We start from the raw sequence: 23,516 nt of genomic DNA, 5'->3' as shown, positions 1-23,516 counted from the left end.
TGCAGAGATTTGCCCAGGCCCACCCGTTGCCATGACTCACTTCCAGAGAGATTTGAAAGGGAAATGCCTTCCCGGGGTGAATTGGCTTAGAGGCTAAAGACAGGTCTCTGAGGCGAGTGGCTGGTGCCACTTTCTGGCTGTTCCACCATGGGCCAGTCACTTAAATACTCTGGGACTCAGTTTCCCTACCTGGCTGTTTGTAAACAGTCGGTGAGATGATCCGCACGAAATGAACATATTGTGCTGCTTGCTGTTGGTATTCTCACCCGAGGAAACCAAGTAGGCCTTGGGTGCGTGATGGTGAGGGAGAGCCCGTCCCTCCTGCAGGCTCAGCATCTCAGACCCTCTTGGTCTGCTTCCAATGTCAAGCTCTCCCGCTGTTGCACCCCTGAAAACACCCCACGGGCCTAAGGCAGAGGCAGGAACTGCTCGAGTTCAGCAGATTGCAGAGCTAGGGAAAAGCTCTTCAGAAAATGATGGATAAGCTGTACTCCACGTGCCTTTTACTGTCCACGCTGTAAAAGGAGTGGAAATTGTCCCTGCGTTGGTATAGACGTGGTGTGGAGTGGAGGGTGATGGAAGGGGAAAAGTGAAGTTCACTACCACCTTCCCGTTCTGGAAAGAACCCAGAGCAGGCCGTCGGAATCGCACTTGTTGGCAATTTTTTTTCTTTTAAGATTTGTATTTACTCATGAGAGACACACAGAGAGAGGCAGAGACACAGGAAGATTGAAAAGCAGGCTCCATGCGAGGAGCCCTACGTGGGACTCGATCCCAGGACCCCAGGATTACGACCTGACCCAAAGGCAGATGCTTAACCAGAGCCAGCCTTATAAGCAATTATTAATAAATGGAGGCTTTATAACGAACACTGAATTTTCCTGCCTTCTCTCTCCTCTTCCTTAGAACAACCCTATGAAATAGGTACTTAAAAAATATTTTTTTCCCATTCTGTGGTTGACAAAGCAGGTTGGTGAATTAAGGAGCAAGCCAAGGTAGCATAGCTCGCTAGTGCTGGAGCAGGAATTCCAACCCCACATGTCTGCTGGAGTCTGTGTTGAGTAGATGGGAGGTTTACATGTCTGAGATTTACACGTGGTCTGCGAGGCACCAGACCTGAAGCCCCAGGACAGTCAGGGAATGGAGCCTGTGTCTTCTCAAGGAGGAGCACAGATGGACAGAATTTTTGCTTCAACCACCTTCCTGAGTTGTCAAACATGATGATGCACGGGAAGGCCTTATATAAAGTATTCCATACCTTTCTGGTACATTCTACAAGTGCTCGGAGACCGTATGTGGACATAACAGTCATTCATTAAACATCTGTGCAGTGCAGAAGCTCAGTTGTTCGTCTTCAAAAGTGCATTGTTACACTGATGAAGTCAAATGTCTGTTTTATTTCTGATGGCTCAAAAAGCCGGTTATTCTAAGATCTAGGGGGAAAAAATACTTTTAAAAAGTGTTACTTCAAGAACTGTCCAGTAAGTTTCCTTGGCTTGTCTTTTCAGTGAGGTGCTGTGTAATGGGAGTTTCCATGAACTCATGAAACAGGATGGCAGAGGGTTAATTTCTCTCTTGGAGTCTTCTCCTCTTTGTCAAATAGCTTTGTGTTTGCTATCGGCTTCAAAAAGCTCCAAAATATGATTCCCTCCAGTTTTTAATAATATCAAAGATTGGGCCCAAGCATGGTTTACTTCTGCCTGTGTTTCACAATCTCATTATTTAAAGAGGTGTATTATCACCACTCAAGTCTTCCAGCTCAAGATTTGCGCAGGACTGTGCCTTCTTGTGAATGAAGGGACATCATTCCTGGCCACAGGCCCGGCTTGGCTCCATCTCTCTTGCACAAAGTCACTCCTGTTTCACGCATGAGAGCTCCACACTTCTCCAGGTCAAGCTGGTATGGCATAGTGACCTGCAATGCTCTTTCCTGCATCAATTTCCAACTCTGGTGTTGGTTAACTCCAGATTCCCTACCCTCCATTGGGAAGGACTCTAAAATTCTCTAGTTTTACAGTGTCTTACAAAATTAAACATATTCTTAACATATGAACCAGCAGATCATACTCAAGATTTTACCCAAATGAGTTGAAAGCTTTCATCCATGCCAAAGCCTGCACTTGGGATGTTTAAAGCAGCTTTACCCAGAGTTGTCAAAACCTGGGAGCAACCAAGCTGCTATTCAGGAGGCAAGTGGACAATCTGTGGGAAACTGAGGTGATGGAGTATCATTTGGTGCTAAAAACGAACGAGCTCTCAAGCCGTGAAAAGACCCAGAGGAATCTTAGGTGCATATTACTAAGTGAAAGACGACAGTCTGAAAAGACCACATCCTGTAGGATTCCAACTATGTGTCATTCTGGGAAAGGTAAAACCATGAAGACAATGAAGACGTCTGTGGTTGCCAGAGGCTGAGGGGCTAGAGGGATGGACAGGCCGATCAGAAGGTTTTTAGGGCAGTGAAAATACTCTGTGCGGTACTACAGTGGTGGATACGTGTCATTATATATTTGTTCAAACACACAGTGAACAGCACCGGAAATGAACCCTGATGTAAACTATGGACTTTGGGTGTTCGTGATGTGTCCGTGTAGGTCCACTGATTGGAACAAATGTGCCACTCCCATTGGGGGTCCTGCTGTGAGTGTGTGGGGGGAGGGATAGGAGGTATACAGAAATTCTCTGTACCTTATACTCAACTTCGCAGTGAACCTAAGGTTGCTTTCAAAAATAGTCTATTTTTCGGGGGTGCCTGGGTGGCTCAGTTGGATAAATATCTGACCCAAGGGTCCTGGGTCCTGGACCCAGGGTGTTCCTCCCCACATTGAAGGAGTTTGCTTCTCCTGATTCTCCTGCTTCTCCTTCTGCCCCTCCCTTGCTTGCTCTAATAAATAAATGTATTTTTTAAAAGGTCTTTTTTTTTGAAAAAAGTAGTTTTACGTTTTGTTACAAACAAACAAACAAAAGACCATGCAATCCTTGCAGAATGGTTGTTAACAAAACTCAAATACCAAGTGGCCAGGAAGCATTGTCCCAAATGCCTTTAAAGGCATATTCTCACAATGTTAATCCTTCAAGTACACTTGGCTTTAGGTTAAAAGAACACATCAAATGTTATATAATCACACAGGCATGTGAGTCGTATACAATTGCGTTCTTGCACATAATTATAAAGCTATCAGTTTACTCTGTGCAAACATATATGCTAAGCTAAATTTATCATCTTCTAACGTCACCTCTGCTCCTGCTTGGTTTTCAGACTGCCCAAGTTTTATATTTCCACTTTCCCTAAGTCCCTCTTCAGTTCCAATTCTCATCCTGTTTTTCTGTAAATCCAAGTCTTCTCCTAAAACTTCTCCGTATTTCTGGATGACAACTTCTCCCGACAACCCCAGGAAAACCACCAGCATGATGTACTGATTTAGTTTATGAGAATAGTTTGATGTGTCATTTATATTTGTCTTGTCTTTCTCTTAGTTTTTTTTTAATGTCTCAGCCAACGTAACTTTTTCAATGACTGGCTTATAAATTAATTGACGCCATTCAAAAATCCTGAGTATAAAAATTTCTAGAGCAGACTTTTCAACCTAAGGTCCTTTATGGAAATCATAAAAATCTGTTTTGAAAATAGGTGGTTTTCTCTTTTCCAAATATAAAAACATACTACTAAATATGTTTTGAGCCCCTAAATGCCCCCCCCTAGATTACTTTTCCCCCAGAGACTGATACCATCAGCCTCCTGGATGAAGAGTAACCACTGCAGGGTGACGTGGCTGATACTGAGTGCACACCCACCAGGAAAAGTTCCCCTCCCTCCACCTCTCTACACCCTCCAACAACGAGGCCACTAGAGATCCTGAAGGAAGGTCTGGGGAGCCACCTGTCCTGGTGTTCACCTCCTGATGACAGAAGAGTCATAGGTATAACACTCACTGCACAAAGGTGAGTTGCTTGTTTTTTTTATTAAATAATACATTCAAAGTATAAAAGTTGCCTAGGTACAAACGAGTTACAGAGTAATGCATACAAGCACTATGGACTACATGTGACAATTCTGTTTAGCTTCTATTGTGATGATTTTATATCAGTGATCAGCATTATAAACTCCAGCATTTTTTAAAAATCTAATCCTGCATGGTTCTAATTCCTGAGGTAAACTTAGCATCCACTGCCAACATCCTTGGATGAAAACCAAGTCCTCTGAGAATTCAGATATTTATATTCCCACATATAATACAATGGAATTCATAATTGTTATCAGATACTACAGATTTAATTTAAAAAAAGGAAATGAGCCCTTATAGTACACTTCTACATCTATATATGTAATTCTAGGTCATCAATTGGGCCTCTCAAAAATCCTCTGACTTGTAAAGTATGGCTTAAGGGGATTTCTTTAATAATTTTCTTCATTCAAGTAAAAATTCCTGGTTAATCTGTAAGGACCAACCAACACCAAACATAAACTCAAAAGTTTCAATAATTTCCAAAGACAGCACAGAATCAACACCCTGAAGGGAATGCCAATTTTGCTATTGACAGCCCTTCTCACCTGTCCTGTGGAAAACATTCAAGTTCCGTCTGAATATACTTTATGACTTTTGCCAATCAAGGGCTATTATAATAGCTGTTGTTAGGGACATTAGTCTGTAGACTCCACGTTATAAAAATGTTGTAGTAAATATCAAATAGCATTTTAAAGATAGCACAGCAAGAACTCTTACCATTTTTCTATCTCAAGAATAAAAAATTGACATGTCATGAGATTTAGAGTCCAGATAGGTAGGGACTAGCTCTTTCATAGCTCATCTTGTAATTGCACAGCTGAGGGCCACATGGAGGCTAAACAAAGCTATCCTTTAAAAGGTGCTTTCTGGTATTTCTCCTAAAGCCTGTCTCTTCATGCTTATTCCACATTCTTTGTATAATAAAATAAACTCTTTGTTTTACTTACAGCAAAATTAAAAGAATTATTTCCCCCTCTACCTTTTAATTAAATCTTCCAGTAGGAGCCAAAATGGTCTAAGGAAAGAAAAAGTACATTGTTACCTAGTTTAGAAGTTCAAATTTAGATGGTAATTCAGATATTCAAACCAAATTATAAATGGTTATCTGAAAAATCACTAATCGTAAACAACAAAAAAAATCAAACTACATAGGAATTCATTTTTTCTGGCTTTAATGTTCTTTCAAATGCTTTTTAAAAACATAAATGAATTTTTCTACAAATCCATATAATTCCAGCCTGAAGGAAATGTAATCAATGTAATCTTGTTAAAGGGCAGAGCATATGGCTATAAAGACCTGAATCTTGTTTTTTTGGAGAATATACAGGGTACTAAAAAGTCCTTCCAGTTCTCACAAATTTAAAAACCTTTAAAATTCTTTCTAAAGAAACAATGCATTTTCTTTCGAGTCAAATCCAACAAGCTAGATGACAGAGTTAGCTTTTACTCACAAATGTAGTGGGCTAAATGTTTTGCAGAAACCCGATTTTCTACAAATATTAGTGATATATTTTGGTAATGTTGGGAGAATAAATACATTACTTAATACACACAATTTTTTTTCTTTTAATACATACAATTTTAAGACAAAAGATGACCCGAATGGAAAGGTCATCTCTTCACTGCTTGAGAAACAAGAGGATCTTCCATATTAGTACTGTTCCCCTTCTCTTTTTGTAAGTGGTCATCTGAAATGAACAGAAATAAATGTCAGTACTTATTCCAAGTCAAAGTAGGCAGTGTGCAGACATATCTACATATATTTTCAGATGTTACATATTTAATATTGTATGAGTTCTTTAGGTGGTTTAGGACAATGAAATCAACTCACCATTTTTAAAACATTACTGAAGAAATCAGAAACGTTTAGTACTAAAGACTCACTCTCAAGTGTTTTCTCTTTAAGATTTTATTTATGTATTTAAGAAAGAGCAAGAAAGTGAGGGTACAAAGGGAGAGGGAGAAGCAGACTCTCTGCTGAGTGGGGAGCCCTACACAGGGCTCAATCCCAGGACCCTGGGAGCAGATTGAGCCACCCGAGCGCCCCTCTAAAATGTTTTTAAAGGAATAGAGAGCACCTTGGAGTAAACCCAAGTGTAAGGAGCAGTTATAAACTTCTCTCACATGATACGTATGGAATGGAATCCATGAGAAAGGACAGAGTGTTCAATTAGCATTTTGAGGGATGCCAAAGTTCTTCAACTAAAAAGAAAGGAGGAAAAAAAAAAACAAAAAAACTCTATCTTCAAATAGAAACGCCTCTAGCAGCACCATCTTGTGGCAAAACAAAACAAACTAGCAGAGTTTACATTTTCCTAACCCAAATCAGAAAAGTATCCAAGAAACTATAGAAAATGTTCTTCAAGCAAAGACACAATAAAGGTCCCTGAGAGTTTGGAAAAGCCCAGAGCCCCTGTGACCACCCCCTGTGCTCTGACAATAGAAGAGGCCCTAGTCACTTTTGCTGAATTTCTTTTGTCATAGGGAGGAGCAAGGGGTAGAGGGCAGAAGTACCCTGAATTAAAAGAACCTGAAGAGATTTACTAGCCAAATCCAACAAAAATGCAAGGCAAAGCTAAATTCTGAGAAATTGTGGAAACCTGAAAATATTCCGAAGACACTTTTACAATGGAAAAACCCATTTTTTATGATTTTGATGACAGGAGAAAAAGAACACAAATTTAGACAGTTGTTAGAAACATCCAGCTTTAGCACCAAAAACATACTGGATTTTCTAATTCTTTTTTTTTTTATTTATTTTTTATTGGTGTTCAATTTACCAACATACAGAATAACTCCCAGTGCCCGTCACCCATTCACTCCCACCCCCCGCCCTCCTCCCCTTCTACCACCCCTAGTTCGTTTCCCAGAGTTAGCAGTCTTTACGTTCTGTCTCCCTTTCTGATATTTCCCACACATTAGGATTTTCTAATTCTAAAGACAATCTGCTTCTACATCCTGCCTGGCCGGGCCACAGCAGCTGATCGCCCTCATAAAGAATGGAGACTGTAGGTCTGGGTCACAGAGGACTATCCCCCTCAGTTTTAGGCAGCTTTGTTGGACAGAACAAAATTAACAATACCCTGAGACCATAATAACCATTTTAAGTTTTCTAGAAAAGCAGTATTAAGAAGTATGTTATTCATGGGCTTCATAGAAGTGTATTAAAGTTGCGCTGATAATGATTTTCTCTTTTACGAGATACCTGATCTTTTAATTATTGCAAGAACTACTTTGCCTCTAATATTTTAAGCTCTAACAGCAGCAGCACTAATCAACTGGTTACCATCCCAAAGGCATGTGTGCCTACATAAGCCCGGTTCATTTTTTTCAGCACTTCGATAAAAGAAGAGTTTTCCCGTTGGCATGCTTTAGACAGGTTCACAGAAAAGATGATTTCATTTTAGTGTTTTGTATTTCAGCTGGATGAGCTTCTGTAGAAATCAGGTTATTGTAATCTGAATAATTATTTTAAGATCTTTGTAACCTTTCAATGTTGTCAAATAAAACGTGTTTCTATCAAACACTAAGCTAGAATTGAGAAAGTAAATGCTGAAGTGTGTTACTGGGACAAAATGCCATTTTTGGCTGGCAATTCTTCACAAATCATTGCACAAAGAGTTCATTGTTATCAAGAAAATTTCTGAAGGTCAAGAAAAATAATTACCAAAATCCCTATTCTTCTGTTAGTGCAGCAGTCCTCCTCACCTCTGAGCCTGGCATGGAGCTTTCCACCGAACACACACCCACAGTTCTACTAACCTGGATTCTCTGATGTCTCTGAAGGCCCCAGAGCAACTAATGCACTCTCCTCCCTCACCCTTTGTCTCCCTTTTTCTTCCCCTCTCTCCCCCCACACCAGCCCTCCCACCTCCTCAGTGTAAAGCTACCACTAGCTATTCTGTGACCCACATCTCAAAAGAATAGAACTGAGTTAAGAAATAAATACTCTGTTACTTGTAACTTTGTTATAAGTCATTAGCCATGAATGAGATTGATTATGTTTACAAGCCATGCAAGGACATGGATAGAGCTAGAGGGTATCATGCCAAGCAAAGTAAGTCAGGGAAAGACAAATACCAATGATGTCACTCACACATGGAATTTAAAAAACAAATGAACAAAGGAAGAAAAAAGACAAATAAAAAAAACACTGAACTCTAGAGAACACACAGACGGTTCCCAGAGAGGAGGTGGGGGGTGGATGGGGTAAATAGGTGATGGGGGTTAAGGAGGGCACTTCTGGTGATAAGCACGCCAGTGGGGTGCTGAATTACTATATTGTACACCTGAAAATAAACAAATAAAAATAAAGAGCTTACAAGCCAGGAAAGTGATTTCTCAAGATGTTATTTTTCCTTATAGAACTGAAAGAACCCAAGTCATGGGTTTGCCATGCTAGCAAGTGTTCACATGTACAATATCCCCTGGTGGCAATTAAATAGAGATGCTGGTATTATCATTTATTCTTGGTGGGCATGTAAATTGGTAAAGCCTTTTTGGAGGGGAATGAGACAGTATCTACTACGTTTTTGTTTTTTTTTTTAAAGATTTTAATTTATTTATTCATGAGAGACACACGCAGAGGAAGAAGCAGGCTCCATGCAGGGAGCCCGACGTGGGACTCGATCCTGGGTCTCCAGGATCACAACCTGGGCCGAAGGCGGCGCTAAACCGCTGAGCCACCTGGGCTGCCCTCTACTACATTTTTTAATGGGCACAGGCTTTGAACCACCAATTGTACTTCTAGGGTGTCCACACCAGAGAAATACTTGTGTGGACGAAGAAGTAACTCTACACTGCAATATGGTAAAAGCGAACAATTAAGAATATAAAAGTACATCAGTAGAGGATGATTAGCAATACTATGCCATAATATACCAAGTTAAGAATGAGGTCAAAGAAGCTCTACACACTTCGACAAGACAAGTGAAAACAAAGTGAATGGCAGGAGAACACAGAGAGCAGCAATATGTATAAATCTACATGCGCCAAAATGAGTCTGGAAGGCGATCCCACCCTCCCAGCTGCTGACAGGGACCTTCCACGGGAGGGACAGAGACTGGGGAGTTAGGGACAGACAGGAGGGAAGAGAGTCAAGGGAATTCTACACTGTATGATGTGAATGTTTAGAGATTGACTCATGCACTTGTGTGTTTTGTTTTGCTTTTTAAGTACTCGTCAAATAGTAGGCACCAAGCCCTGAAAAGGGAACTAGGAAAACTTCTTTACATTCTTTAATGGGAAAAGTGTATAGGAATAGCACTTGGAGGTGCTGATTTGGTTAAAAATGATCAGCTGCAAGCTTCAGAGGAGTTACAACCTCTCAGTCCTGGTTTTCTCAACTGCTGGGTAAGGAGGCAGGAATGATTTCTTTTTCAATGCTCCATCAGCTCAGCATTCTAAGATACAGAAATGAACAGCTCCTAGTGAAATCAGAAATAACCTCCAAAGGTGGTCACCTTGCTTCACAAATACTTCAATATCAGATCTTAGGAGACACAGCAAATATTTAACGTGATCAGTACTGCTCACAGCAGTTTATGAAAACTAACAGAGGTGGGACGCCTGGGGGGCTCAGTGGCTGAGCATCTGCCTTCAGCTCAGGGTCCTGGGATCAAGTCCCATGTCGGGCTCCCTGGGGAGAGTCTGCTTCTCCCTTTGCCTGTGTCTCTGCCTCTTTCTGTGTGTCTCTCATGAATAAATAAATAAAATCTTTAAAGAAAAAAAACTACGAGAGGCAATTTGTATTCTAGATGTTTCCTGTAAGTTTATTTCAACGTTCTTTAAGATTTAGATTTGCTCTGCTAATCTGATGCCCGAGCCCCAGCTCTGACTGTCCTTCTGAGAAAGAGATTAAATCTACCAAGGTTGGGAAGGAGCTATAAACCATTCAGTTCAGATGATCAAACTGAGATCCTATTGCTGATGTGATCAAAACAAATGAAAGCTCATTAAAGAGTAAACATTCTGAAAACAACAGGGGCTATGCTCCTAGGAATTTAGTTGTAGGTAACTGTCAGTCTTTCACAAACAGTACCCTAAGAATGCAAAGGATATAGACACCTGTGACTTCTCTATCTGTACTCAGTAATCTTGCCTTTCTTCAGTCTTGAAGGGGGAAAAGTGATGACTTGATAAAAGGCTATTTCTTCAGTATGCTAATGATCTAAGCTGCTCCAAAAGAGTACAAATCTCTGTGAAAATCAGGTTTTTCCATATTTTAGCATAGAAAGAGTGCCTAAGAATTTTGTCCACTCTCCCATCCCAAGATTCTCCTTCCAAAAAGCATTTTGTTTCTTGAAGAATAAGTAACACAGACTCAAACTTTATTAGATGGAAGTAGAATTAAACTATAACTCAAAAGCTCAGGAAAAACTATTCCTGAGAGAAAGATATTTAAGAACAAAACAATACTTGCGGCACCTGGCTGGCTCAGTGAGTGAAGCGTGTGACTCCTGATCTTGGGGTTGTGGGGTCCAAGCCCCATGTTGGGTATGTGCATTACTTAAAAATCTTAAAAGATTTTTTTTTAAACAAAAGAAGAACAAATGCTTGCTGACAGCTAAATGATGAATCTCAGGAAATTCATACCCCTTTGCTTTCTTCTGCTAGGCTGTCCACCAAGATTTGGGTTTGGAGGCTGAAGTGAAGACCCTCTCAGGAATGGATTTTGGAGGTCATCCTTCGTTCTGTGTAAAAAATGAGCTAAAATTCCATATAAAAGAGGTCTGTAGCAGGAAGAAAACCAAAATCAATTAAAATTGCAGATACAGGAAAAGCTTAAAACCTCTATTCTTTAAGGCTTCCTCTGCCACCAAAATGGCCACGTAATTTTCAAAACTTAAAAGAAAGAAGATGCACGGTTACTATCCAAATCGCAAACTCTTTGAGCTTTTTAAAATATAAGAGTACCATTTAAGTTGAAAGACAATTTAAAAACCCAGAGAACCCATGTTAACTATGTAAACATCACCCAAACTGAAACACAGTGTCATCAATACACAGGAATTCTGCTTTTCGACTTTCAAAGTCCAGTGGAAGATTTTCCAGTGCCTAGCACTATCTGATAGATACACAACAAGTATTCAGTAAACACTAAGTAGAGGAATAGATCCTTGCCTAAAGATCACATATGGGCAAAGCCAGACTGTCTAGGTTAAAATCCTGGATTCAGCACTTGACCTCAGCAAGATTCTTCATGTCCCCAGCCTTCTCCATGTTTCTTCCTCTATAAATGAGAATAAGCGTAGCCCTTACCTTCAAGGGTTGCTGTGGACCAAATGAGCCAATAAATATCAAGTGTTTAGAACTGTGCCTGGCACATATTAAATGGTATTATGAATGTTAGCTATTCAGCAGTTGGGTTAGAATTGATATTTAACAAGCTATTTTTTGGGAGGCAGGGCCCATTAAAAAAGCTACTTTTACATTTTACAAAATACTCTAACCTCTCTCCATTTTATCTTCACTTTGTGGATAAATGAGAATACCACAGCTCAGGGAAGATTTAGAGATTCCTTAGTAAGTAAACAAACTTTCTACTTGAACCCCAAGTCCTATATTCTTCTCACGACAATATGCTGCTGGTGATTTCTATTAGTCCCCCTGCAGAAAGGGAAGCTACCTGCTGACAATGAAGACAGGTACTACAGAAATGTTTTCGTTTCTAATCTCATCACTGAAGATACAATTTCACGGATTTTTTTTTTTTTTTGAGATATTTATTAGTTGACGTGATAGATTAAAGTAGGACATGCCTTTCTCTTCACACAGTGGAACCTAACTGCCCTCCCCTGGAGTGTGGGCTCAAGTCACTTCTATGAACCAAATAAGGTATTCAGTGACAGTGCTGTGCAGCTTCCAAGACTAGGTCATAAAGCACTGTGCACTGTGGTCTCCTCCATGCCTTCTCTCTGGGGAAGTCTGTGCCATGTCATGAGGACGCTCAAGCTGTCCCAGGGAAAGGTACACGTGGAAGGAATGGTCTCGTGGGAGCAAGCCACACAGAAGGGGATCCTGCAGCCCTAGCCAGGCCTTCAGACCAGGGCCTCCCTGGCTACATTGTAACTGGAATCTCCAGAGAAATGCTGAGCATCAGAAGCGCCCTGAGATTCCTGACCTACTACAGATAATAAATGATTGTTTCAAGCTACCAAATTCTGGGGCACTCAGTTAGGCAGCAATAACTGCTTGCATGCCAACTTCTCCAGATCATGAGGAAAGCAGGAAAGTAGGTTTCTCTATTTAAGATGCCCAACTCTTATGAAAGGAATATATCTTACATTGTAACTCTCATAACCAGGAATGTAAGATCTGTCTTTTCATTTAATTTTAAACCCATGTTTCCCAATGAGCTAACAGGTTCAAGAAGATTTTTAAGTTTCAACAATTTTGTTCTTAAATTAACATCAATGAAGTTTTAACATTAAAAATTTTTAAGACTCAGATACTTTTTAATGTTATTAGAAAATACATAGCTTACATGTTTAATCCATGAATTCATGGATATTAAGATTTTTTTTTAAATAAAAGTTCAGGGATCCCTGGGTGGCACAGCGGTTTGGCACCTGCCTTTGGCCCAGGGTGCGATCCTGGAGACCCGGGATCGAATCCCACGTCGGGCTCCCGGTGCATGGAGCCTGCTTTTCCCTCTGCCTGTGTCTCTGCCCCCCTCTCTCTCTCTCTCTCTGTGTGTGACCATGATAAATAAATAAAAATAAAAATTTTTTAAAAATAAATAAAATAAAATAAAAGTTAAAAAAAGATTTTTTTAAAGTTCGGCTTTATAATTACCTTATTTGCAATGCTGAAACACAAAAACTCTGAAAACTAGTTTTCTTCATAAATTTGGCACAAACTGTTGGTAGCATGGCTGGACCTAACCAGGGCTATTATATATTTTTATTGTACTCTGTGAAAATTCTTAAGCTTCCCTGAAAAACTATCAGTATATTTATGGAGTCACTGTATGTTCACACTGGCACATACACCTAGTATTTGGTATACTTGCCATATTACCTTTTTTCTCCCAGCTTTACTGAGGTATAACTGAGAAATAAAATTATAAGGTTTTTAAAGTGTACCACACGATGATCTGATATACATATACACACACACTGTAAAGGAATTCCTCTCATTGACTTAACATACCCATCACCTCACCCATTTACTTTTGTGTGTGCTACTTTCATGGATGAAAAAACATTTAAGTTCTACTCTCTTAGCAAATTTCAACTATACAATCCATGTTACTTTCCAAAATCTGAAAAGTTTACAATGGAGGGGTTTTGTTTTGTTTTGAATGTAGACTCCACACCCAGCATGGAGCCCAGTGGGGGCTTTGTACTCAAGACCTGAACTGAGATTAAGAGTCAGACGCTTAGCCGACTGAACCACTCAGGCAGTCCTATAGCAGAAATGTTTTAAACAGAGCAGTAACTGCCTTTCAGAAAGCAAACTGTTGGCAGTATGAAGGTAAGTTGGAAAGAAAGTGCCTAGAGACAGACAAAGCAGACAGATGGCTTCTAAACAGTGCAGGGCAGTGGGAAGGGACAGGGAACACTGTGAAGCAGAAGTGACGGAACCCACAAGGTGACTGGTAGAGAGAGGGGAAAGAGCCACAGATGGAAGTAGACTCCGAGTTTAAGACCCTAATGGCTAGATAAGGAACACACAAGGTGGGTTTAAGGAGGTGAAAATAACACATTTAGATTTTGGACACACGGAGTTTGAGATGCCAGCAGAAATGTGGGCCCACACTTCAGGGTGTCTGTTGGGTTTAAAGACACTGGGCAGCCTGGGTGGCTCAGCAGTTTAGCACCGCCTTCAGCTCAGGGCGTGATCCTGAAGACCTGGGATCGAGTCCCACATCTGGCTCCCTGTATGGAGCCTGCTTCTCCCTCTGCCTGTGTCTCTGCCACTCTCTCTCTCTCATGAATAAATCTCAAAAAAAGAAAAAAAAAATAGAGTCACCAACATAGAGGCATCATTAAAGACTCAGGCATACTTGGAAAAGTGGGCAAGGGGAGAAGGAGGACAAAACCTGGAGACTGCTCACGATCTAAGGGAACCCTAAACGAGCCAAAGAAGAAACTGAGAACACTATTAGGGAAGGGAAAACCTAGACAGTAAAGGGTCAAAAAAGACAAGTGACAAAAAGTATCTTAAGAGGCAACAGTCACTATTACAAAATGCTACAGAAACTCAAGCAAAATTGAGTTTCTTAAACTGGAAATACAGATGTATACCCACCTTGGTGCCAGGGACTTAGGACAAAGCACAGGATAAAGGGGGCATATGATTCTGGATTATTAACGGTATAAAGATTTGCGGGAGATTTCAATCTAATTGGTATGTCATTTATAGCATTTGTAAGGTAAAACAGATAATTATACCATGAAGCAGAAAGAAAAAATTCAAGAAATTTTCAGAAAGAGAAAACATAAGACTTCAAAGAAAATTCTTGCCAGGAAAGGGCTGTTTTGAGCTATGTCCCCTGGCCTCCTAGGTACAATTGTATTTGTGTGTGTGTGTGTGTGCGCCATTCAAGGATCCTCTGGAAAAAGTTTGAGCGACCTTGAGGGAGGAAAAGAACTAAGAAACTACCTGAAAGTAGTCACCCTTCTTTTCAAGAGCACAGTTTCAGTATAAATGGTGAGGGAAGAATTTTTGATATGCACAGAAGGCAAAAGAGGGGAGAGAAACAAAATGAAAGCAGATGGCTGGTTATCACTAAGTTCAGTGGTAAAAACGATTTGACCGGTATTTTTTTAGATCTGAGTATATTCCTAGGTTGAAATGGAGGAAATAATCAGAAGAGTTGAAATAATCAGAAGAGTTTGACGTGAGAAAAAAAACAACTGATAGAGCAAAGCCTGAGAAGACAAAAAAGGATGCATCAAGAAGCCAAGAAGAGTGACCCTTACTTAGCAAGACAGAGGTTCGGTCCTCTGGAACTATGGGAATTCTAGCTCAAGAGCAGATGCCTTGTCTTATTTGGATTTGGTGCAGTGTTAGACACACACTCGAACCAAATAAATTCCTGCTCAATTAAAATGAAATAAAGCCACTAATACATGATTAGGACTACAAAATAGTAATAACTAAAAACTTATTTTTACGTTTTTATTTAAAAAAATTTTATTTAAAAAAGCTTACATTGTATCATCCTTTGATTCTTCAAATGCATTTAGTTCACGGATAAGAAATGGTCTGTCCAATGGAACTACAGGTTGACCAGATTCTGGAATAAAAATTGTATAAGTCTTTATTCTTCTAAAAAGCACATATGATTTTGATAAGAACCACTTACCAGGTATACAGACTTTTCAGATTTTGGGAGGGTGATAATGGCACATTCCAAGGCACATCTATGTGATTTTATGATTTTCAAAGTATCATTTTGTTATACATATAACTATTTTTTTAAAAGATTTTATTTATTTATTCATGAGAGATACAGAGAGAGAGGCAGAGACACAGGCAGAGGGAGAAGCAGGCTCCATGCAGGGAGCCTGATGTGGGACTTGATCCCGAGTCCCCAGGACCATGCCCTGGGCTGAAGATGGCGCTAAACCACTGAGCCACCAGGGCTGCCCGTTATATATATAACTTAACAGGATTTAACATAAATTCATTTTTTAAATCCCCCAATTTTTTGTTGGGAACATACTGCTTCTGCATAATGGACTTCAGAAGGCCTTTTTTTTTTTTTTTTTGAGAAGCCCACAAGTTAAATACAGGACAGGAACAATATTTATTTGGTAGCAATAATTCTAAAAGTAAAATTAACCCAAATATGAAGTGCTGGCAGGGATACAAGGCAACTGGATACTCTCATACTTTGCTTTGCTAGTAGCAGAGCAAAATGGTACAGCCACTTTGGAAAACAGCTGAGCCGTTTCTTATAAAGGTGAGCATGTTCTTAATCACAAACAACTGCAATCCCACTCTTACCTCCTTACTCAAGAGAAATGAAAGCTTACCTTCACACAAAAACCTGTGTGTGAAATTTAGGGCAGCTGATTGATAATTGCCAAAAACTATAAACAACTGACCATCAACTGATAATAGATAAATCGGCACAGCCATACAAAGGAATGCTATTCAGGGGGAAAAAACCAACACAGCTAAATCTCAAATGCATTATGCTAAGTGAAAGGAAGCGGACTCAAAAGGCTACAACCTGAATGGGCTCATTTACAGGACATTCTGGAAAAGGCAAATATTAGGAACAGAAAACAACAGATCAGTGGTTGCTAGGGGTTGGTAGCTGAAGAAGTTAACTACAACAGGGCAGAGAGAATGTTTTGAGGTGATAAAAATATCTATATTGTGATTTTAACTGAGGTGGTAGTTACACAACTGTATGCATTTGGTAAAATCCATAGAACTGTATACTAAAAAAGGTATAATGCATTATTAATTACACCTCAGTTTTTTAAAAAAGCCAAGACACCTAACATGAAACTTGACTATTGTGACTACTTTTTATTCTAGGGAAGCCCAGGTCCAAGACCTAATTCATTATATTTTCATAATGTTCTTCTTTTCTGAGTATTAATAGTATTATACACCCATCTCTAACTAAGGAAAGTGGGGGCTAATACGAAGATTCTTAGACCTCTAAAAATCACCGGTTTTGGGCAGCCTGGGTGGCTCAGTGGTTTAGCACTGCCTTCAGCCCAGGTTGTGATCCTGGAGTCCCCGTGATGGAGTCCCACGTCGGGCTCCCTGCATGGAGCCTGCTTCTCCCTCTGCCTGTGTCTCTGCCTCTCTCTCTCTCTCTCTCTCTCTGCATCTCTCATGAATAAATAAATAAATAAATAAAATCTTTAAAAAAAAAATCACCAGTCTTTACTCAGTTAAGGTATCATGCTTAACATTAAATAAAAGATCTAGAATATTAATTAAAAAAATCTATTAAATGGAAAAGTTCCAACATCACAAAGAATTTATTCTCTCTTCCAAAATCGAATTCATGGTTTCTTTTCATTGATGAGGCAAGAGATAGTCTTAAAACACAGATTAATAAAAATTAAAGTCATCGTTCCAGTCCCGTGTCTCCCTCCAGTGCAGATGAAAATCTAACTTCACTACTATGCATTCCCTCCAGTTCTTTCTTTCTTCAGAAATAAAATAAGTGTATTTTAACCGAAATAAAATGAGAAATAGAATGAGATAAGTGTATTTTAACTCCCCAACATTTCTCTCCCTCCTATTGCTGTAGTGAGTTGGCGTTTACCTTCCTGATCCTTTTTAATTAGGTCCCACACTGAGTGCAGAGCCCAACTTGGGGCTCAAACCCACAGCCCTGAGATCAAAAGCTGAGCTGAGACCAAGAGTTGGATGCTCAACTGACTGAGCCAGACAGGCACCCCAGTTCACAACTGTTTTAAAATACCATGCTTTTACACACATTTCTATATATCCCTAACCTACAATATTAGCAATATTTTGAAGTTTTATCTCCAACCTTTCATATTTTTAATAAATAATATACACATCAAAACTGTGTGTATTCTTAATTTTAAAGTAGCCTCCATGCCCAGCATTGAACTCAGAACCATAAGATCAAGACCTGAGCTGAGATCAAGAGTTAGATGCTTAACCAACCGATCCCCCAAAACTGTGTATTTTTAAAGCATCTACATAGAAAAAGCTGGCAGCACACAAGATAAAGTGTAAATCACTTTTAATTTTCAGAATCAGGAATACAAATGATTTTTCAAAGTACACATGAGTTTAAGTGTTTAGGTATTTATTTTCCCTTACAAAACAATAAGCCCCATGAGAATGTATTCAAGTTATGGAAAGAGCTCAGGAGATTTTTATGTCCCAGCCACTTGAACAATACTGTATGGTAATGGAATTAGATTTTCAGCCTAGCGGCCTAGGTGGCTCAGTGGTTGAGCTGAGGGGGTCTGCCTTCGGCTCAGAGCGTGATTCCAGAGTCCCAGGATCGAGTCCGACATCGGGCTCCCTGCATGGATCCTGCTTCTCCCTCTGCCTGTGTCTCTGCCTCTCTCTGTGTGTCTCTCATGATTAAATAAAATCTTAAAAAAAAAAAAAAAAAAAAAAAGATTTTCAGCCTAAATATTTCCTGAGAATTGAGGAAAGGAAAAAGCAGATTTTTGTTTCAGGCAAGTAATAATGACCTCTTACCTGACATGAGGACAGATGCTGTATACTTATATTTGTTGAATTCAAGATATTCCCGAATTAGTTCATTAATTATAAGGTTTTCATGAGACAATGGTGGTCGGGGTTCACTTTCATCATCTAGGGCATTGAATACTTCAGCTCGGATCCTTGCTTTTAAATGCCCCAATACTCCCCTTTTCTCCAAGGTGTCCTTTAAAACTGTTAAATATAAAACATTAATGCAGAATAAATTTGGTCATTCTTAGGTATACTTTGAAGAAAAATGTTTAAAAGGTAAATGGCCTAATAGCCATTGTTTTGATCTAAACAATATGCTGAATGGAAGTTATCCAATTATATCCTGTTTGTAATAAAAAATAAAGTTCTCAAGTTGCAATGATTTGCTATTTCAATATATTTAATCAAATTCAAGTTTATTTTTCCAAAATCATCACTGTAGGAAGCTATGGTCTGGTATACATCTTCAGTGAGGAACAAAAAGGGAGCACAGAATGTACTTAGCTTACCGGGGCCTGAAATTTACACTGTCTCCTATATTTTCAGGAGCGTTAATCACTGCAGACAGGTTCTGTGTCACTAAAAACCTCTGGTCTAGAAAGATGATTAAAGACATCAAGTGCATCCCATAAGGAATTTGTTGTCTTTTGATAAAAACCTTTGATATCCAGAATCCTTGGGGGATGGCCTATTCTGAACAAAAAGGTTTTTCTTTGGGTTTTGTTTGCTTTTTAAAGACACTTATGAGTTAACTTCCAAAAAAAAACCCCAAAAAACAAAAAACAGTAGGATTTGGAAATTTTAAGCCTAAATGAAATCTAACACATGGCTATACCACTGCCATTTTAAGGAATCTGGGATCTATACGCTGAATGTAAACTAACCTCTTGATGAGCAAGGGTTATATTACAATATCAGCTGTGATAATGACATTTAACTATAAATACTGGTATGGACACTGGGGCAGAGAACTGAATTGGTATCATTCCTTGCAGTGGTCTAGGACCTTCTTTTTTCACACTGTCCCTAACGGCTAAATAACAAACCTAGACAATCAATATGTCTCATGCACAGTGATTAGAACATAGTAAAAGCTCAATAAATGCTACCTGGGAGCATAATACATTGCTGTATATTATTGGTGTAATAAACATATTTTACTACTGTACTGCACTCTGCCAAAGGCACCAAAATAAAGAAAAATTCATAAATAGGGCCCAAGGAGCTTATCCACATAGGCATAAACATAAAACCCCCATAAGCTTTAATACATAACAAAAACCTGGGCCATATGATTACAGAGACACTGTGTAGACTAAACTTTAACCTTTCTTGCCCCTTGTTTTTAAATCATCCCCTCAACCTTTTGGGCAGGTATGCAAGTACAGTTATCACCCAATCAGACATTGTAACAGGCCCATAAAAGGAAGGTCCAGCCTTATCATATTCTTGGGATCATAACCAAATGCGCTTCTTTAACTCCATCTTTGGAAATTAGATGGAAGAGATTTTCTTCCGCTGGCCAGGATCCTGTCCCAGTTACTCTGAATTTTTTTTTAAAGATTTATTTATTTATTTATTCATGATAGACATGGAGAGAAAGAGAGAGGCAGAGACACAGGCAGAGGGAGAAGCAGGCTCCATGCCGGGAGCCCAACACAGGACTCAATCCGGGGACTCCAGGATCACACCCTGGGCCAAACGCAGGCGCTAAACCGCTGAGCCACCCAGAGATCCCCCAATTACTCTGAATTTGCATGCAACATAACCTCAAACTCAGCAGAGAAATGAGAATTAATGAAGCTGGAATTAGGAAGCCTATCCTGTGTCATCACCAGCTTATGCCTCAGCTGCCCTCTGCAACATACGGAGTCCTACATCTCAGAGGCAGAACCAAGTGAGGTGGAAAATGTGAAAATGTTTAAAAAGGTAAAAGCCCAGGGGCACTCAGGTGGCTCAGTTGGTTAAGGACCAGACTCTTGATTTCAGCTCAGGTTATGATCTCAGGGTCCTGAGATGCAGCCTTGCATTGGGCTCTACAGTGGGGATGGAGCCTACTCAAGATTCTCTTTCTCCCTCTCCCTCTGCTCCTTCCCACTTGCCCCTCTTTAAGGAAAAAGAAAAAGGTAAAAGCCCATACAATGTAAAATGATTGAGTGGGAAATAAATTTTCAAGAAGTTTCTCTGGGGGCAGCCCCAGTGGTTCAGCGTTTTAGCGCCACCTTTGGCCGGGGGTATGATCCTGGGGATCCCGGATCGAGTCCCACATCAGGCTCCTGCATGGAGCCTGCTTCTCCCTTTGCCTGTGTCTCTGCCTCACTCTGTCTCTCATGAATAAATAAATAAATAAAATCTTAAAAAAAAACAAAGTTTCTCTGGAACACACAGCATATTCTGAAGTGGGAAATGCAGAAGAAAAAAACATAAAAGGATACATGTAGGGATATATCTGCATAGGACACTCCTAATCTCCTATTACATTTTCTTTTCAGGTTGCATACCAACTGAGTCTTAAACTTTCTCTAACTATGCTTAAAACTCTGTACCCTAGCAACAACTTCAGAAAGAGGTTCTTGGGATGCCTGGATGGCTCGGTGGTTGAGCTTTTTCTGCCTTTGGCTCAGATCCTGATCCCAGGGTTCTAGGATGGAGTTCTGCATCAGGCTGCCTGCAGGGAGCCTGCTTCTCCCTCTGCCTCCCTCTGTGTCTAATGAATAAATAAATGCAATCTTTAAAAAAAAAAAAAGAGGTTCTTAACCTGGCCTGATATCCCAAAGCATCTTTAAATCCTCTGATTTACAGTGAAGGTGACAAAACATGAGAGACACCTAACTCTGGGAAATGAACAAGGGGTGGTGGAAGGGGAGGTGGGCGTGGGGGTTTGGGGTGACTGGGTGATGGGCACTGAGTGGGGCACTTGGTGGGATGAGCACTGGGTGTTATGCTATATGTTGGCAAATTGAACACCAATAAAAAAGAAAAAAAAAAACAAAAAAAATCCTCTGATTTACACGTGTTATGGATTTCGTGCAGAGAGGGTGCTCGGATTCACTTAAAAGACTATTCCTTGTGGATAAAGGCATGCCTTTTTTTATGACCATTCATGAGCCCAATGCCCCAAATACACATTTGTATCAATGCTTACTGAACTCTACCCTCAAAAGAGATTCAACCCCTCCTCACTAGGTATTTAAGAATGACCTTTTTAGGGGCACCTGAGTGGCCCAGCGGTTGAGCATCTGCTGCCTTGGGCCCAGGGCGTGATCCTGGAGACCTGGGATTGAGTCCCCCATGGGGGCTCCTTGCAGGGAGCCTGCTTCTCCCTCAGACTGTGTCTCTGCCTCTTATGAATGAATAAATAAATAAAATCTTTTCTAAAAAAAATGACTCATTAAGAGCTCATTTAAGGTCCCTGAAAACCGGAACTAGTGTTCTTAATCGGGTAGCAGTATGACCCAGGGATGAAGACGTGGAGCTCCGGGAGGTGGGGAGAGCTGGGGGAGCAAACCCAGGTTCTCACGCACTGCCTCGCACTGCCTCTTTCTAGCTCGGTTACTTGGCGCGAGCTATTGCAACTCCCTGCACCTTCATTTCTCACGACCTACACAGGCCTAGGGTGTCACACAGACTCCACTGGGTAACACAGGGGGGCTGGGCAGGGCCTGACACGGAAGGCTCGGTCGCTTCTCGCCTCCGACTACTGTTCGCTGCTTGGACACCTCGGTTAAAACCAACGGTGCGGGGATCCCCGGGTGGCGCGGCGGTTTAGCGCCTGCCTTTGACCCAGGGCGCGATCCTGGAGTCCCGGGATCGAGTCCCACGTCGGGCTCCCGGCGTGGAGCCTGCTTCTCCCTCTGCCTGTGTCTCTGCCTCTCTCTGTGTGTCTCTATCATAAGTAAACAAATAAACCTTAAAAAAAAAAAAGTTTAAAAACCAACGGTGCGCAAACACCATCCCGCTCGATGACTCGCACCTTTGCGGAACTCTTGCTGGGGGGAGGGGGGGGGGGAGGACAAAAAACAAAAACCACAGGAGCGTGGCCAGGGCAGGCCTTCCCGACGGGGACCGGGACCCAACCCGCAGGGTGCGGCAAGGCTTCGGTGAGACAGGTAAGCTAATGGTTCGGGGTCGCGCCGAGGCCCGATCACGGAGGGGGACGAAATCCTCAGCCCCCGACGAAAGGGGCAGCCCAGAGCCTCGGCCCGACAGGGCTCCGACAAAAGCGCCGGAGGCCCACCGAGCAGGACTGCAGACCTCTCGGGAACCTGCGGGTCGCGCAGCATCTCCTCGGCTCGACGGCGCACCTGGGACCCGCCCAGCTGGTCCCGAGCAACCGCTTCTCTCCCCCAGGACCCCTCCCCCCGCCCCCGGCGCAGCGGCCGCCACGCCAGCCGGACGCCTTGCGGGCCCTGACGCCGCGCAGCGACCCCCGGAAAGGCTAACTCTGTGTTCCGCGCGCTCTCCTTCCAGCCCATCCTCTTCACGGGAGGAAGACCAGGCGCGGTTCACCCTGCACACCGCCCACTCGAACTCACCAGCCTTCAGCTCCGCGACAGTCGCCATCTTTCAACCGGCAGTCACGGGCGCGCGTCGGCTGTGCGCACGCGCAGCGCCGGTCTACAGCCAATAGGCGCGCCCCTCTCGCGCTGCTCAGTCCCGCCCCTTTCAGTTTTCGCCCTCCCGGATTGGGTGGGTGGTGACGGTCCGGAGGGATCCTACCAATCAGCGAGCTCTCTAGGTGCTGAGGGAGGAGGTGGGAGGAGCCGGCCCCGAGACCAGTTAGAGACCTCACCTGCAGATGCTGCCGGCTCTTTAGTGCTGCACTGTGGTTGATCAGTCCTTCCGTGCTCTGCCCACTGCTCATCGCTGCAGGCTCAGGGACTGATTGTCAATGGTTACCAAGTATTAAGCCTGTGTTTCTCAAACTTGAACGTGCCTCAGAATCACCTGGAAGATTTGTTAAAACATCACGGGGCCCCACCGCTGGGGTTTTTGATGTAGTCAAGCCAGGGTGAGATCTGAGAACTGCATTCCATTCCGTTCCATTCCATTCTATTCTATTCTATTCTATTCATTATTTTATTTTAGAGAGACACAGTGAGAGAGAGAGAGAGAGAGAGAGAGAGAGGCAGAGACATAGGCAGAGGGAGAAGCAGGCTCCCTGCAGCGAGCCTGATGCAAGACTTGATCCTAGGAACCCAGGATCACACCTAGGAATCATGGGGCCCCACCGCTGGGGTTTCTGATGTAGTCAATCCAGAGTGAGATCTGAGAACTGCATTCTATTCTATTCTAATTATTTTATTTTAGAGAGACAGAGAGAGAGAGGCAGAGACATAGGCAGAG

At 41.6% G+C, this 23,516-nt stretch overlaps 1 protein-coding gene across 5 annotated transcripts; it reads right to left on the bottom strand.

Moving 5' to 3' along the window:
• Nucleotides 1-3,943: 3,943 nt before the first annotated feature.
• On the bottom strand, nt 3,944-22,803 carry CEP20 (centrosomal protein 20). Of its 5 annotated transcripts, none has more exons than XM_038540260.1 (5): nt 22,706-22,803; nt 18,174-18,371; nt 15,168-15,252; nt 10,602-10,738; nt 3,944-5,695 (listed from the first exon to the last, which is right to left on the bottom strand). In XM_038540260.1, the coding sequence occupies exons 1-5, from the start codon at nt 22,731-22,733 to the stop codon at nt 5,619-5,621; spliced, it is 525 nt and encodes a 174-aa protein (XP_038396188.1). In that variant the 5' UTR covers nt 22,734-22,803; the 3' UTR covers nt 3,944-5,618. The 5 variants fall into 5 exon arrangements, with proteins under 5 accessions (XP_038396188.1, XP_038396189.1, XP_038396191.1 ...); XM_038540261.1 differs by having other exon boundaries at nt 10,602-10,699; XM_038540263.1 differs by lacking the exon at nt 10,602-10,738.
• Between the last annotated feature and the right edge of the window lie 713 nt (nt 22,804-23,516).

This window comes from Canis lupus, chromosome 6 (genome assembly GCF_011100685.1).
Source record: "Canis lupus familiaris isolate Mischka breed German Shepherd chromosome 6, alternate assembly UU_Cfam_GSD_1.0, whole genome shotgun sequence".
Classification (NCBI taxonomy): domain Eukaryota; kingdom Metazoa; phylum Chordata; class Mammalia; order Carnivora; family Canidae; genus Canis; species Canis lupus.
The sequence above is the reverse complement of the archived record's forward strand: the minus strand, read 5'-3'. Positions and strand labels throughout refer to the sequence as shown.